The following is a 17,057-nucleotide window of genomic DNA, read 5'->3' as shown; positions in this document are numbered from 1 at the left end:
TTACAATGCAATGTAAACAAATAAATTAACAGTAATACAACATAAAATTATTTTGATAATAATAAGTTTTCAATATTTTCCAATATTTATATGGTAATAAATAATTAAAATAACAAGAAAAACTTAAAAAAAAAGTGTAAATATTTTCGCTTCACTGTGCGTAGGTAGTGTTAATATTTTACATAGTCACCCCACAGTTTAAAATAATTGCCTGTGGTTGGTCGCACTCCCGCATTCCCCGCCCCGTATCGGCCCATAAATGCTGTACTCCAGTGCGCCCCGATGGGAATCTTGAATGGCCATCGCCACTAAATGTCACATGCATATAAGCGGAATTATGACAAGCATTTTAACGACTGCCACTGATAGGCGCCTGTGGGCTGGGCGATATGGCAACGCCGCGGCTTACGCTGCCCGTAAGCCTATAAAAACGAACGCGAAATTGAAACCCAAACAACGAAGCCTCGGCAACAGCATCAGAGCACGCCGCCAACCGCTGGCGAAATGAAAATGCGACAAACGCATGGCCGATGTACGTGAGATTGCGCCTCTGTTAATTGGCAAAAATTGGCCAAACTCGCCAGGGACGGGAATACGAGAAGGAGCCGAGCAGTCAGGCCACAGGATACAGAGCAGAGGCAGCAGATAGGCGGCGACCGGGCAACTTCGCTCTGGCATGTACATAAGTATTTATGCGATAATGCGTAAATTTTAATGAAAAGCAAAAAAATGAAGGCAAAAGAAAGAAAAAGCAAAATATTTGCTTTGCGGCTCCGTAAAGTATGCTGGCGCAGGAGCCGGGCCATCCGCAGCGCGTCTGTGCAATCGCCTGAAAGTTGATTTAATGAAGATTTCATAAAATGGCGTCGCCGTCAAGTGTCTGACATGTGGAAATCTGCGAATTTATGTGGCACGCACGTGCGCTGCGGTCTAGTCATGAGGCTGCTGCGCCATCCAGCGTTGCTTTAATTGAGTGGATCTGCTAAGAGCTTGAAGGCAAAGGCGAGTGAAATGAGATGTTAAACTAAAGAAAAGAAAGAGCTGAATGCACAGCTAAATAATCTGCAGCTGACGTTCCATCTCAAGTTTCAGGAGTTCCCTTTGGCGTCGCTGGGCGGCCCTATTGTCGATGTACATCTGCAACTTCTGGGGCGGCTTAAAGATAGTCCTGTGAAACGGAAAACTTCATAAGTGGAGAAGAAATCATAGTTCGATAGGCGAACAGCCTTATAAAGCAAACTCTATGGGAATCTCTTCTAGCTATAATACTCACTCGCATTTGCCGCAAATCGGAGTATACTTGCAAAAGACTGAAATGGTCAAAGCAGGCATAGGTAAAAGGATGCAAGGCTTAGGCTGCAAGGAGACTACCCACCCGTCAGGCAGCTGCTGCACACAAATCCCATTTCGACGAGCTTGCTATGGCAGAAGCACATTGCGCGCAGATCCGCTTGGGGCTGGACCGGGTAATTAAGATGCTGGCGCACATGGGGCGAGGCTAGAAACAGGCCGAGCAGGACCCCGCTGAGGGTGTCAAAGTTGCTGGTCGAAAAGTAAAAGCCGCCGGTTATGTCGGCTGCATGCCGCAGCATGTACGACGACTCCAGCTCCAGGGCGCACACATCAATGACCACGCCCATTCTGGCAGCGACCTGAAAGGCATTCATTTGCATAGTGGCCAAAGGTATCGGCGGCTCCTTGGAGCCGGAGACAATCAGAATGCGACCACGGATATGCGCGACTTTGGCGACCTCACGTCGACAGCGACTTAGGTAACTCAGTACCATGGCCACGGTGCCAGGCAGCAGAGCAGTCACCGTCTGTTCCTCTTCCTCTTTCGCTTGGCGCTTCATCACGGTTATATCCTGAGATATCAAGTTAAACAGCCTCATCCTGGTGAGACTCTCCACAACGGCCAGCTCCTCCAGCTGGGAGTCGCTGTCCTTCGTCGGGTCTATCAGCTTTTCGGGATAGATGACATTACTGTAAACGATTGGCCGTTAGACAGTCGTATCGCACTCGATCCCTTCGACTTACACGGCATAGCTGGAGCAGGACCATATGACCAAATCGTTCTCACTGCTCTGCAGCAGATACGCGTTGCCGAACATGGTTAGAGAGCACACAACCTTCGTGAAGAGCTCAAGGTCACGCTTCACATAGCTCTGATTGGCATCATAGTCCACAACGATGATCAGCATGTTCTTCTCCGGCAGCCCTGTGTGGCAGCAGACTTTCTTACCATACTGCCAGTGTGACAAATATATATGTATAGCTCACCTGAGCCCCTGAGTGATCTGTGGGAGCCGTGTCTAAGACGCTTGCGTTGCTGCTGGGCATCCATTTTACGAAACTGATTTCGCTCAACTCAAATAATAGTTCTAGCTGCGACAGTTGATAGTTCCGAGCATTAACTAATGTCTTTTAATTTATCAGTAAAGGTCTCGATTGCTGGGTTTTCAATTCACATTAAAGTCACTTTGACAAAGGCTTCAAGGTTTCAATTTTAAATTCAAACTCAAATTCCAGATATACAATTTAAATATCGCACTACTTATTGAAATTTTTTGTTCGATTTAACTGACTGTAATTTTAAGCACTTAGCCATGAAGTCGTAATCCGTTTATTAGCATATGTTGAGGATCGTTGCATGAGACACCTCATCTGCATGCGCCTAGAATCACAATTGAACAATGCATTGTTACAACATGACCACACACAAGCATTTTCGCGCCCAGACATGCCACAGCAAACACCCGCCACAGCGGACAAGAGACAGTGTTGCATAATTATGCAATTTGGTTATGAGTTGCTGTGCCCAGCAGCCAGGCAGCCAGGCAGCCAATGGTTAGTGCCGTCGATTTTTGGCGATTTAACGGCTGATTTGGCTTTTTTAGTCGATTGGCTCAAATCCTTTTTTAGGCAAATTAACCGCGAGACAAAAAAAAAAAAAAAAAAAAAAAAAGTTATGAACAGCTAAACGAAGAAACAAAAAGAAAAACAAAAATAGAAACACACAAGACAAGACAACACGACGCAAAATTATGAACGTGATTAATTCATAGATGGTGGCGCTTAGCCATTGTTTTTGGCCATGTTAAATGCATTGCACGATCCACGACGCGGGGTCCAGCCGGCCCCGAGGGGCCAACCATGTCGAGCTGGCCTGAGGTTGACATCCACCAGCTGAACTCCAGCCAAAAGCTAAATATGATTATGTGCGCTCGATTTAATCTCAGTCGATTTATAAACACCGCCCCGCAACCCCCAACCAAGACCCAGGCTCAAGACGTTGCCATACTCGTCGACTAACTGCTGCTTTTTTCCATTTTTTTTTTTTTTCTTTATAATTTTTTATTGATTTTTACAAACGACAACGCAATAGCACAGCCAGGCAACATATGTGACCAGTTGCTGTGGCTGCCAAGCACATTAAAAATGAAGAGATTTTCCTTGAAAATTATGCCACCATACAAACATGTGTGTGTCTGTGTGTGTGTCTTTGTATTTTGGTCAAAACGACTTTGTGCTCAAAATTGGAAACCAAAATCTGTAAGAAAAAAAAAATGCCACGCAGCAACAGCGTGAGTAAGTCAGACAGACACCCACTTTTCTGATACTCGCACTCGCACTCACACTCACACTCATACTCGCACTCGCACTCATACTCGCAGTTCAGGCGGCTGCTGCATGTAGTTGGCGGATTACGAGTTGCCACGGAGCCACAGCTGGAAGTAGTCAACGGACCAGCGGACAGGCGGACTACACTCGACTACAACAACAACAACGTTAACGATGACAAAAAATTGGCTACTTAATTTGGTAATAACAATAATTACGCCTGACTGACTAAACGCTGACCAGCAGCATCAGTGGCCCGTCTGGCCTGGCCAAGACCAGCTTTAGCTTCAGCTTCAGTAAAAAAAAAAAAAAAAAAAGAGCGACAATTTTATATTGCCGTTAAGAGCAGTCAATTGAATGCTCGGATTTTTGGCAGCATGGCAAACTGGGAGGGAGGGTGCTTTAGTGGTTAATCCGCTATTAATTAACAATTAACAAATATGAGCTAGACGCAAATCGAACTTTTTTTTGTCCAAATTCAAATCGTTTGTGAAGAGTTTGGAATATGATTATGAAGAGATGGGCTTTTATTTGATTTTATATGCACATATATTTATTTAGCTATGAATTGCAATTCTCAGATGCAGCCTAAAGAGATAGAGAATTGATTTTATTTAAAATATTACTATTTATTAATATTTACTCAGCATACAATTTACATTGAAATCATATATTTAATTTTATATAACATTATTTTTTTTTTATTTAATATTTAATAAATTTACAAATTACGTAAATGTGTTCATGTGATTTTCAAACTGGTTCACGTGAAAGCCAACTAGTTCAAAAATGTTTTAACAATTAATAAAAATTTTATATTATATATCACATTTATCATTCATATTAGGAGAGCTGCTAAAGTAGTCACAATTTTCCTAGCAATGAAACTTTCCATTGTAACAGACAGAGGAATACTTCCTTAATATCCTAGAGCATTGGCTAGTCAACTAGCTAGCTGAGCGTATTTCTGTCTTGTGCGCGCACGCTCATTTCAATTAAAACGTTTAAAGATAATCAATTAATAATTTTTAAGCTACTGTGACAACGTTGCCTCGACTGTTGCTGCTGCTGCTGCTACTGCTGCGATGCGGCTGGCTCTGCTGAGTCAGCGCCAAGCTCAATTAGGTGCAAAGACATTTTGAGCCGCCAGCGAGTTGTTGCGAAGATTTACAGTAGATTTATTGGCCAGACGCTTGGGCCAGTGCGAGCAGCAAGTGGTTAGCAGTGTCTGGCCTAATTGGCGCTTGAATATTGATACTGCTGAGCTCAGCTGACTGAACAGCCACTTGACTCACACTCACACTCACACGAACATACAGAGCAGTCGCATTGAGAAGCCAAGCTGATCCAATCGACATATTGACTGCACATTGGCGCTGTCTGATATTTATCGAACTTAACGATGCTGACTATTTTTGGCAAATTTTTCACATTCGAGACTCATAATTCGTGCGATAATTTACACAAAATTAGGCTAGTGTCTCGCCAGCGATCCTTTTAAAGTATTCCCCGCAGCTGCTCACAGAAATTCAATTGCAATAAAAAAAAAAAAAAAAAAAAAAAAAAAAATAAGTAAACAAACAACAACAAAATAATTGCAGATAATAAAGAATAAATAAAAAGCGGCACAGCCATTGCGTTTCCCACGCCAATTAGAATTATCGTCATATAAGTGATATTTTCTTCGCAACTGAAAAATAATTGGACAGCGCCCCAGAAGAAGAAGAAGCAGAATGAAAAAGACGGAGAAACCATTTGGAAAAACTGTGTTTTTTTTAAATTCAATTTACGCTGTGCAAATTGCCTCCGCAACGCAATACGCTTATAATTTGCATCACAAAAGTTGGCCATGCTGCCAGATAGCACGGATACACATAGATTGGCAACGCCGCGCCGTTGCCTATAATTTGTGCTAACAAAACTTTTGCCATAAAATGTGCGTGTGAAAGCCATAAAAATGAGGAGCTGCCCAGGCTGTATCCACAGTGCTCCTCATTGCGGCTAAAATATAATTAATGTGCGGCAAGTTTATCCAGCGCTCTTCTCCTTTCCTTATGACCCTGTCCAGATTGCTCTCTAATCTGCGGCTATCGAAAAGTAAGTATTTCAAATGAAAAGCCACCTCAGCCTCAGCCTCAGTCTCAGTCTCAGCCAGCGCCACGAAGAAAGCAATTAAAACTCCAATTAGAATATCATTAAGCTGCGGTCGCGACTGCGGTCAACAATTAAGAAGTGATAAACGCCAAAGGTGCAGCCTAATATAAGAACCATAAATTAAGGAGAACTTTTCTAAATAACACAAGGATTAACAATGGCAACTTAATGAACTCTTAAATGCAAACAGAGCCAAATGGTTTATAAATCAAAAGTAAATTTGATATAGGGTTAATTGTACATTACGTAAGTCGCTTGCTTCGCGAGTGGGAAATAGGGGGTATTTTAGTATTTTAAAATATATATATAACTAAGAAGTTTTTCTTACTTGGAATGAAGAGCACATGCTGAGTTAGAGAGGCAAGTCGACATTAATTCATCCACACGCCTTCTTCTGCATGGATTTCAATTTTCAGTGAGTTCTAGGAAAATGTACAAGCACATTAAAATTGTTAATAAATTATTTAATTCTTCATAATTTTGTTTTTGTTTTTATTTATTTACTTATTTATTTTCCAAAAGTGTTTAATATTTTTCAGTCAAATTTCTTTAATCAAATGTTTATTGTATAAAATTCTTATATATAATAAAACATTTCTTTATATGGAACACTTTATTTTCAATTAATTTTCATACTTTTCAAACTATATTTGGCCAATCTGTATACCTTAGATGTTGCCGTCAGTTGAATTGCTACTAGACTCGATGTCTGGCCTTAGTTTACAAAATTTATTTGACTGATATCCATAGGGTTCAAAATTTTGTGTAAGTAACAGAATGACGACATATTTCTACTATCCGACAAAGGAGGTGCAGGAGGAATTGTCCTGCATCGCCAAGGCTTTAGTTGCGCCCGGCAAGGGAATCATTTCCGCGGATGAATCGATATCGACTATGGCCAAGCGATTTCAAACGGTTGGCGTTGAGAATACCGAAGAGAATCGGCGCTTGTATCGCCAGCTGCTCTTCACCACGGACCCCAAGATATCGGAGACCGTGTCGGGCGTACTCATGTTCCACGAGACCCTTTACCAGAAGACCGACGGCGGGCAGTCGTTCGCCGAAGTGCTGCGCAAGAAGGGCATCATTCCAGGCATTAAGGTGGACAAGAACTCAGTTCCGCTCTACTGCTCCATGGACGAGTTCACCACCCAGGGCCTGGATGACCTGCATTTGCGCTGCGCTCAGTACAAAAAGGACGGCTGCGACTTTGCCAAGTGGCGCTCGGTCATTAAGATTGATAGGAACACGCCCTCCTATCAGGCCATCATGGAGAATGCCAACGTTCTGGCCCGCTACGCCACCATCTGCCAGTCGCAGCGCATGGTGCCCATTGTGGAGCCCGAGGTGCTGATGGTGGGGGAACACGACTTGGATCGCTGTCAAAAGGTGACCGAAGCTGTGCTGGCTGCCGTCTTCAAGTCCATGAATGATCACCACGTCTACTTGGAGGGCCTGATCCTCAGCCCCAGCATGGTGACTGCTGGCCAGAACAGCAACAAGAACAACACGCCCGGCGAAATCGGACTGGCCACCATTTTGGCTCTGCGTCGAACTGTCCCCCCCGCTGTGCCTGGTAAGCGCCCAGTCAGTACTTCAAATGCAGTGAACTCGCGTCTGAAATGCGTCTTTCACCTGCAGGCGTAATGTTCTTATCGGGCGGCATGTCCGAGGAGGAGGCCTCCGTTAACCTGAATGCTGTCAATAATGTGCCGCTGTGCAAGCCCTGGGCTCTGACCTTCGCCTTCGGGCGTGCCTTGCAGGCCTCGGCCCTGCGATCCTGGGGCGGCCGGAAGGACAATGTGCTCGCAGCCCAATCTGAGCTGATTAAGCGCGCCAAGGTAAGCTCCTGATCGCACTTAATTGCATGGCAAACTTTGCTTTGTGTCAATGTATTTAATTTAAAAGTTAATGCAGCCCCATTCGCCATCACAGCCAATCAATATACAGAGCTTTAGCAGCAGTAATTTGTTTAAACAATTAACGTATTGCTTAATTATTCAACAGGCGCATAGTTTGGCCAGCATCGGCAAATACATACCTGGCTCCATAGAAGGCACAGCGGGCGGCGAGAGATTACTGGTCGATGCATATGAAATGTGAGCTCCTCCTGCTCGGATATGGGTTAATGCAAGCAACGGGCGCCACCTCTCCAATCATGAAGTTACAGTTTGTTATTGACATAAGTAAATATGCACAAATACATATACATATGTGCATTCAGCTGCATTTCGGAGTGCCTGCCCCACTGTGTGGCATCGATGACTGCCGCTTGGCCGCAGGCCACATGTTCGCCGCTCGAGCCGCTGCTCGACATCGGCGGGCAACAACTCGAAATATTGTTAACAAGCGTGCAAAAGAGCAAAGAGTAGCCGTGGCAGCGCCAGCAGCGCAACACGACTTCTGTTAACTGCAAAGTGTCGCATTAATCCGCGGAGATTACCAGGCGCTGCCACATGGCCAACACGCAGCCAGCGTCGTGCTGCGGCGCTGCTGCACTGCAGCTTAATTAACGCAAACGCAAACGCATGCCAAAAGCCAGCCCGAGTCGAACCGACACGCCAAACCGTGAATGGCTACGCGCTAGTGAACCAGCTGGCCAACTATTCAGCTTAATCAGCCGCCTCACTCTGATGCGTGCGTATCCGAGAGTGTATGCTTGGCAGCTCCGCGCTGCGCGCTGCGCTCTGGCTGTGGCTCTGGCTGTGGCTGTGGCTCCGGCTCCGGCTCTGGCTCGGGGCTGAGCTCTGGCAACAGTGTCATGTTGCTGGCAAATTAGTCAGACCCACATGGCCCCTCTGGGCTGAGTGGGGCCTCAGCCGAGTGGGGGGCTGGCAATAATTAAAATTAAAGCACTGACTAAGTTATGGCCGACTCGTGCCACGCCTCGCATCGTTCGCCCATCGCTGCCTCATAACAGACACGCACAATTTGATTCATACTCTGCTCCTTGGCCATGGTATGATTTGCGGCAGCAAATGAAGTTTAAATAACATTATTTAACTAAAAAAATCGGTATGTAAATATTTATTATAAATATTTATATTGCTTAAAATTAAAACATGAGCAAAAGAAAATTCTCTAAGGAGAAAATTATAAATGATAAATAAAAATTTTTGGAAATTTTTTCTGTTTTTACTTTATTTAATTATCTTTCATTAATTAAAATTAAAGCTTTAGCGAAAGAAAATGCTCTAAAGAGACAAATATATAGTCTTAAGCATGTATTAATAAATAAAAATATATTTATACTTCAATATATATTTATGAAAAAACGTTTCTATTTTGTCTGAATTTAACTCCCTTTTATTTATTTTGTATTCACACTAAATTTTGCTCACTTTACCTATGGATATTCATTACAGAACATCTCTTAGTCGACTTGACACTCGCTTTCTTGCTGGTTATCACCTGCTGCTTGCAACCTGTGCGACAACTGAGTTTTGTGGTTAATCCAATCGCCGTTCCCAATCAGGCCAACGTGAGCAGCATGTCATGTTAATTGCGTCGCCCTATATATGTAATATACACAAGTGTGTTACTGCCTGTGCGTGTCCGTCTCTCTATCTCTCTCTCTCGCGCTCTCTCTCTCTCTCTCTCTCTCTCTCTCTGTGTATCAGAGAGTGTAAATTGCCATTATGCTCATGTTACCTTAATATGTAGCACATAGTCCACTGAGCAGCGAGCAGCACGCAACGCGTCAAGCCAATTAAAGCCAAATTAAAGCAGCCGTTTTTAATGATATGCAACGTTTTGTGCCGCCCCCCCTCGCCCGCACTCTGATCTAGCTGCATACAGCTCGTCAGCACTTTCAATGCAGCTCTTAAGATTTATGGGCGTGCCGCCTGCTAATGTGTCGAACACACAAAGCCCAACTTCACAGCGCCGATCAGGCCCGCAGCTCGGCTGCCGGCACGCGTTTATAGACAAAGTTGCGAATAGATCAAAGCAAAAATGCCGTCAACTGCGACTTGGACCCGGTTAACGAGCTCGGTCTGTTGGCTGTTGGCTGCCGGCCTTAAGCGTTCACGGTTTAAATGCAAACAAATCGAGCGACAAGTGGGCGTGCGGCCCTGCCCCGGCTCTTAGACTGTGACTTGAGCATAATTAGAAATTTCCGGCTGGACCGTGGCGCCACGTTGGTTCTGGCGCAGAGCCGCGGCAATTGGGCGGCACAAATCAGTCAGCTGTCAAACGCTCGTTGATTAATTCGGTGTTAATAAACGCTTGGCCGCAAATCCTGTACCAGTCGCTGTCCCACAGCCCGGCCATGTCCACCAATTAATGTACCATGGCGCATTGGCCAAGATGTTGTGACCAAACTGCCGGGCCAAACTTGGTCATAGAGCGTGAAAACGTTTTGCAGCGGCTGAGGATGCGCCGTGTGTTAATTGAAAGTTCGACTGACCATATAAGCGAGGTAGCCAAAACTGACTCCCGCCACACACACACACACACACACACACTCACACAGACAGAGACAGTCACTGACACACGCACAGACATAAGTTCAATTTGGTTGTCGGCTGATAGCCAAAAAACTTGCTGCCAACGACCATAAAAGGCCACACACGCGTCGCCGACTTACCTGCCTGGGAAACTGCCAACAGCAGCAGCAGCAGCAGCAGAAGCAGAAGCAGGAGAAGCAGCAGCAGAAGCGGCAGCTGACGCCAACTGAGGAGCTTTCCATGTGCCATATAATTTGCCCAAAGTAAGAGGTGTTTAAAATGCTAATTTGGACAATAGCAAATGGCAGGCCACCAACTGAACTCGGTTCAGCTGTCGCCGAGGTGAGCCAAGTTTCGTTTTTGTTGCCGTCTGACGTAATAAAGAACGAAAAGTTAACTTTAAGTTTAGCTAGCCCTAGACTGAATGCCATTTAAGTACTCCAGTCAAAGTCATTTTTATCGGGCTTGTTTGATCGGCTTGGCAATTGCACAGCTTTCAGAATCAATTCGAAGTCTGCATGGAGTTTAAATTACACCGAAAATGACTTATAAAATCAAAGACTTACAGCGATGATATGTTGTCTAGACTTGGGCTTTTTTATGCCATTATCCTGACCTACCCTGCACAAAATTCCTTTAAAGACATTTTTGAATTTAATAAAGTAATGCCTAAGGGCATTTAAATGTAGTTTTAAATTTTAAATAATTTTCAGCTTTAAACACCTTTTTGCTCAAGGCAGCTCAGCTGTGTGATAAGCTTTAAGAGTCATAGAAGTAGTAGAGTGTATTTAAAAAAAAAAAATCATTTTTAATATGCCAACCGATGGTGGATGTATGTAAATAATTTTGACTGCCAGCTGCTGCCATCCCATCAACGCGCTTGGTCAGCTGTCGCCGCAGCAGCTTCCTGGCCAGGCCAGGGTAGGCTCGGCCGCAGCCCCAGCCCGGGCTATAGCTACCAAAAATGTCAAAATGTCAATTCGAAAACGTTTAGGAAAAATCGTCTGGCTGCCCCGCCTGACTGTCAGCCGAATGTTTTGTTTTTGCTGGAGAAAAATAAAACAAACAAAGCAAAACGTAGCTGTGGCTATTGACTCCAGCTAGGAATAAACGGGCGTGCCTGGGTCCAGTCTGTCAGTCAGTTGTTGTTTGGGCAGCGTTTGGGGGGCGTGACTCTGTCGTAGTCCCGGTTCGTTTGGTCAGGTGTAGGCTCGTTTGTCTGTCACTCGTTGCAGTTGCTTACTTTTCCTTTATGCAAATGCCAATTGCAACTTTTTTACTTTTGCTTTGGTAAACAGATTGTGCAATGCGCGCAAAGTGGGGCGCGCCATTGGCAGATAGACAGATAGAGAGATAGGCAGCTAGGCTTTAATAACTTGCATCTCAAATATCTCATCTCTGTGGAGCTAAGCTGCAGCTGTCACGGGGACAGTTTGTGCAAAGACCCCACCAGGAGCGATTGCCTCAAGATGCGTTTGCTTGACAATCGCACGACATTTCTGACAAATGCTGCTGACAAAAACTTCTCTTAAAACGTATTCCTATCTTTTTTTCCTTGCTTGACAAGACGCCCGTTCAGACGTTGCATAGGCAAAGCATGTTGACATGTTGCAATTTTATGCAATTTTTTTCTTCAGCAGCATTGTGTGTGCAGTAGCCGAAAATATCAACAAAAAGAAAAACAACAACTGAATAAACATATAAAATAAATAGAAAAAAAAAAATAAACAACAAAAATAAAATAAATTATAGTCGCACAGCTTTACGACAAATTCAATGAAATATTTGCAATTTAAATAATGTTAACGGCCATTTTGCCTAAAATCACAAATTTTGGACAGCTGGCGCAGTTGCATCACAGCCCCCAAGGGGGCGGAGTCTGCATAATTGTCCACAGAGCCAACATGGCGTATACTTAATGCCACTGGCAAATCAAATCAAATGTGTATTTAAATACAATGGCTGTGGTTATTCATCAGTGCCTCAAAAAAAATTATTGTGTAAAAAGGTTTAAAATATCTATCAAAAATTTATATGTATAGAGGAGGATTTAATCTTAATTTATACATAAAAATATAATTATTAATTATTTAAATATTTTTAGTAAAATGTTGCTTAATTAATACAAGTATTTCGAACATTTTTCTTTTATATTTTAAACATGATATAGTAATTATATATTCATAAAGTAATATATGTAGAGAGTTTCACAGCGCCTTTCATTCCGTTTGTCAATTTAAAAAATATTTGTATATGTTCTGATTCAAAGAGACATTGCCAAAAGGCAGGACATAAAAATGATGAAATTAAAATATAAATAAAAGAAAAGTCTGCACGTACGCGCAAATGAAACACAGGTCGCGACTGTTGGAGGCGGTAAGGTCGCTCACACACACACACGCACACAGCCCGTCATATACACCCACAGCAAATAAATTCAATTTACAATGAAAAATGGCAGCGATGATGAAGATGGTGAGTAAAGGTGCTGCGGAACAGGTGCGGGAAAAACTTTATTAACATTTTTCGCATGCTGCACGTGCGCATTGACAGCGTGGGCCGCGTATTTTACGCTTTTTAATGAAGTTTCATAAATTGCGAGAATCGAACGTTAATCAAATAAGGTGTGAGAGAAATCAAAAGCCTCGTCCGAGGCGCCTTAAATGGCCGCCGTGAAGCGACAAGCTGCAGACGCTGTCGCCACAATTGGCCGGCCGAATCTGTCAATAAATCAATTAGTGTAATATAAATCAAAAGCCGTGGAAATGAAGAAGTGGCCGCTGGAGGGCAGCCAATGGGACATTGTGATGTTTCTATTTCTGCGGCTTTAATTAATTGCAACAAATTTATGTTGGCCTGTCGAAAAACGTGGCCAACGGACACAATTAGCCAAATGACAAAACCAACACGACGCGACGCGACGCGACGCAACGGCCCATAACTCATGCCACACATCGTCTATGTCAAATGTGGCCACCTCTCACTCTGTCGCTCTTGTCAGCTGCTGCTTTGCCGTGCAGCAGCGAGCACTTTTGCCTCAGTGGTCATAAATTCAACGCTTCCTTTGCACCGTCCGCCGAACGCATTGCCAGCATAGCGGCATAGCGGCTGCGTGTGCAACGGGGCGTATGCAAAACGCCAGCAAATGAGCCAAAACGCACGCAAAGTTTATGGCAAATGGCTGGAGGTCAACCGCTCTCAAAGAGCTCAAGCTCGCAATCCAATCCAAAGTTTATCGGCAACACTGCTCAACATGTTTTAATAATTAGCTGCCACAAGAGATGCCACAGATTTTCATCACTTGCTTAGATTTTCTCATCCATCTTAATCACACAAAAGACGCCAAGAGCTAAAGATTTCTTAAGAACTCTTCTTTCTATTTTATGTTATGGCGAGGTATTAGTGCATTGCTTCCTCAGATCTCTCACCAAACAGTAAGTGGTTAAAATCATTCATTAAATATAGAATTTTTATATACCCTTTCTCTTTCTGCTTGATATCTCTTTCATCTTTCTCCATTTCATTTCGACTTCAATTGCATAGAATGCCTGCTATCCAGTGTAATTTTGGTAAGTTGAACTTCTTTCGAAATTGTTTTCTACCCCAAATAATTTTGACATTTGACTAATGCGCCGCATTAGTTCTGCCAAAAATTTCTTAATTTAGCTTTGCAATTGCCATTGCTGCAGCGGTACACGTAACCCGCTAAGAAAGCTGAGCGAGCTGCTGGGTGGCTGGGTGGTTGGGTGGTTGTGTGGCTGTGTAGTGGGGTGGGGTGGGGGTCGTGTGGGTCTGCTTGCCGAATTTATTTTGGCCACAAACCCGTGCACAAGTTTTTGAGTTTTATCTGCTCAAAATTTGTCACAGCAAATAAAAAGTTTTGCTTTTCCATTTTACGCTCCAACGTCTGCCTTACCGTTGCTGTCACTTTTTTGTTGTTTTTATGTTCCATTTTTTATATTTTTTGTACCATTTGCTTTTTAATCCGTAGAGCAAGAAATAAAGATAAAACTTAAGCTAAAATAAGTTTCTTAAAAGCGTGCAAAAAAACGAGGTGAAAAGCGAGCAGAGCCAACAACAAATTTGAAGTGCAGCGCAACTGCAGAAATAATGAAATAACAGCAATGCAATTAAAAGGCAGCTGCTGCTGATACGCTGGATTAAGGTACAACACACATACACACAGAGGGGCTGTGAGTGAGAGAGTGGGAGAATGAGAGAGAGAGAGAGACGGATTGGGAGAGACACTAAAGCATACACAAGGCCAAAAGGTACTGAATGTCGCGATAACCTTGGGGCAAGCGAACGCGTAAAAACTTCAAGTGGCTAAGGACTATAAAACAACGTTGCCAAATTGCGTTAACGTTAACGTCAACCACTTACGGAGTTGCGTAATTGCTTGTCTCAAACGCTTCTACTTGTAAACTCTGCACCTAGCCAGAGCAGGAGCTCAAGGTAAAAGGGGAAACATTTAGAGCGAGTAGGATAATCAAATGAATAGAATAAGTTGCAATACAAGAATGAGTTAAAGGGAACTTGTAATGAAATCATAATTATAATAAATAATATATGAATATTACACTTTTGTTTTACTTCTTTCTAGTTCAACTTTCGGGAACTTTACTTTTCTGTTGATGATGATAATCTTAGAAAGTGTCCCACACAGCATCGACTGGTTTAACGAAAAGCTGAATACGTTTACCAGATTACAAGCAATGTATGTTTAAGCAAAACGATGATTCAAATGGAGTACCCAGGTGGCTTGAATTTAACATTTTCCACTTAGCTCTGGTTACGCTAAATAATTCAATATTCATCAGCGAGAGCCAACAACAAAGCGTCCATTTTGCTGTAAAGTCGCGACGAGCGATAATTTTGGCAGCACAAACTTTTGAGCGCACCGAAAACTCATACAGTAACACATACGCACGCTCCCACATACACACACAGAGACATCTGTAAATTGTGATACATCGTTTTTGCATTCAGGGAACACATGTTCACTGCGGATTTAGTTGTCGCTTTTGAGCGAAGTTTTGCCGCAGATTCACCCATTGCATATCACATTAAAAGCATTTACGATAGATAGGCGAGACAGCCAGAATAATATGTAAATGAGAAAAGTAGACAGATAGAGAGAGAGAGAGAGAGAGAGAGAGAGAGAGAGAGAGAGAGAGAGAGACAGAGAGAGTGATAAAGGGAGAGAGAGAGGGAGTCAGACAAGTAGACATTTGAAATCCCCCTAGGTCTTGCTCATGTTATCATTTCTGCTTTTACTCTAGCGGTAAAATTATAATATAATTTCAACTACTACTCGTGCAAATAGCTCAAATTAAAGTTTTGTGCCTGCGGGGCAAGAACAAACACTAATATATACACACACACAGCCACATAGCCGCATGCACACACATGAGAACAGAGCAAAAGCTCCTCCATCTTGTTTTTAGTTCTTGCAAATGCTAAGTGCACGTTTGCAGCACACACACACACACACAAGTATATCCATCAGACGGCGGGATTTGGCACTGCAAGTTTCCTCAGCCATAAAATGGAATAAAGTTCTTAAAAAATTAGTTTAGCTAAACGAAACAAGCAAAAACTTTTTGAAAATTTAATTGAAATAAATAAGATTTGTTAAATAAGTCCTATATATTATTTATTTTATTGAATATACGTATATATATTTGAATGTGTATATTTCAAAATCCATTGTCTATCTATAACTTGACTATAAAATAAGAAAAGATATTTATTTAACAGTTAAACAAATAAAATACAATAAATGTATATCCTTAATAATCATGTAATCAACTGCAGAGAATGAAAAACTCTAAATAAATTTATTTTGAAAAAGCCTTTATGAAAATACTTTAAAATACATAATTTTATAATAGTATAATATTAATCGAAAGAGAAGCCTTAAAGCTCCCAAAAGGCTTAATAAGTTGACCACATCTGTGCCGCAGTTGTAGCAAGTGTAATTAGAGAATAAAACTTGAGATTTTTACTGGAAAGCCATTAACGGAAATGCAAAGGATGATTATAATGTTGAATGCTTGAAGGGCAGTTTGCAAAGAGGTTCGCAACGTCAGCATCAATAAACTTTGACGCCGGCCGCAGTGCTGCAGCAGTCCAAGGAGGAGTCGTAACAACAACAACAACAACAACGACTGAGTAGAACAACCAGAAATTATGGCCACACTTTGTTTTTTGCTGCCGGCCTCAGGACAAAGCCGAGCGCGATAAGAAGCCCGCCATTGCAACATTCTTGAACTGCAGCCAACAACAAGAGCAACAATGGCCAAGAAGTGGGAGCCGCAGTGCGGCCCATAAACTTGCGACAACGTCTTGCAAAAGTTTTGGCCAGCAGGAGCTATGTGGGTGTTGGCTATCAGTTGGCCAAAACTTTACTGCTTACGTTCGTCATATTTGCGCGTGAGTTGCCCCTGCTGGAGTACGGCCACAGGACGGCAGCAGGGAGGAGGCAGAGTGGGCGAGGCGCTGCTGCTATCTCGGGCAGGGCATACTTAAACATGTGGCTATTGAGGCAACTGCAGAGCCTGACAGTTGTCGCTTGCAGTTGCCACAAGGCGTTGCACGTGGCAAGCTGCGGTCGCTCGGTGCTGTGGCAGCGCCCCGTGCCAGCCACTTGAGACAGTTTCAAAATTGTCCAACAAGCCACCATGGACAGCGCCGCAACAACTGACTGATAAATGTCGCTGGCCAGGCAGCAAATACTACTGCTGAAAACATTTCCTTATTTCCTGGCTGCCTCCACTGACTGCCTGCCAGCATGGCACGGAAAACTTTTAGGCCAAAAGGAAACCCCGAGCG

At 43.1% G+C, this 17,057-nt stretch overlaps 2 protein-coding genes and 1 long non-coding RNA gene across 3 annotated transcripts; 2 read left to right on the top strand and 1 right to left on the bottom strand.

Moving 5' to 3' along the window:
* Positions 1-705: 705 nt before the first annotated feature.
* Positions 706-2,478, bottom strand: LOC6574203 (general transcription factor IIH subunit 3). Its single transcript, XM_002000225.4, has 5 exons — positions 2,281-2,478; positions 2,038-2,218; positions 1,376-1,983; positions 1,274-1,310; positions 706-1,168 (listed from the first exon to the last, which is right to left on the bottom strand). The coding sequence occupies exons 1-5, from the start codon at positions 2,342-2,344 to the stop codon at positions 1,054-1,056; spliced, it is 1,005 nt and encodes a 334-aa protein (XP_002000261.1). The 5' UTR covers positions 2,345-2,478; the 3' UTR covers positions 706-1,053.
* Positions 2,479-6,460: 3,982 nt separating this feature from the next.
* LOC6574202 (fructose-bisphosphate aldolase) lies at positions 6,461-7,998 on the top strand. The gene is made up of 3 exons (XM_002000224.4): positions 6,461-7,351; positions 7,417-7,616; positions 7,783-7,998. Exons 1-3 carry the CDS (start codon positions 6,553-6,555, stop codon positions 7,876-7,878), a joined length of 1,095 nt encoding a protein of 364 aa, XP_002000260.1. The 5' UTR covers positions 6,461-6,552; the 3' UTR covers positions 7,879-7,998.
* Positions 7,999-12,433: 4,435 nt separating this feature from the next.
* Positions 12,434-13,023, top strand: LOC116804886. The gene is made up of 2 exons (XR_004364910.2): positions 12,434-12,698; positions 12,777-13,023. It is a non-coding gene; the product is annotated as an uncharacterized LOC116804886 (long non-coding RNA).
* The last annotated feature ends 4,034 nt before the right edge of the window (positions 13,024-17,057 follow it).

The sequence above is a fragment of the Drosophila mojavensis genome, unplaced genomic scaffold (genome assembly GCF_018153725.1).
Source record: "Drosophila mojavensis isolate 15081-1352.22 unplaced genomic scaffold, ASM1815372v1 contig_277, whole genome shotgun sequence".
Lineage (NCBI taxonomy): Eukaryota > Metazoa > Arthropoda > Insecta > Diptera > Drosophilidae > Drosophila > Drosophila mojavensis.
This window is presented reverse-complemented; position numbering and strand designations above follow the sequence as displayed.

Excerpts from the sequence above, each read along its gene's own strand:
- LOC6574202 (XM_002000224.4), top strand. The coding sequence starts at position 6,553 with ATGACGACATATTTCTACTATCCGACAAAGGAGGTGCAGGAGGAATTG. Across the intron at positions 7,352-7,416 it reads TGTCCCCCCCGCTGTGCCTG|GCGTAATGTTCTTATCGGGC; the intron begins GTAAGCGCCCAG and ends TTTCACCTGCAG. Across the intron at positions 7,617-7,782 it reads AGCTGATTAAGCGCGCCAAG|GCGCATAGTTTGGCCAGCAT; the intron begins GTAAGCTCCTGA and ends ATTATTCAACAG.
- LOC6574203 (XM_002000225.4), bottom strand. The coding sequence starts at position 2,344 with ATGGATGCCCAGCAGCAACGCAAGCGTCTTAGACACGGCTCCCACAGA. Across the intron at positions 1,311-1,375 it reads GTGCAGCAGCTGCCTGACGG|TCTTTTGCAAGTATACTCCG; the intron begins GTGGGTAGTCTC and ends TGACCATTTCAG. Across the intron at positions 1,169-1,273 it reads CCGATTTGCGGCAAATGCGA|GACTATCTTTAAGCCGCCCC; the intron begins GTGAGTATTATA and ends TCCGTTTCACAG.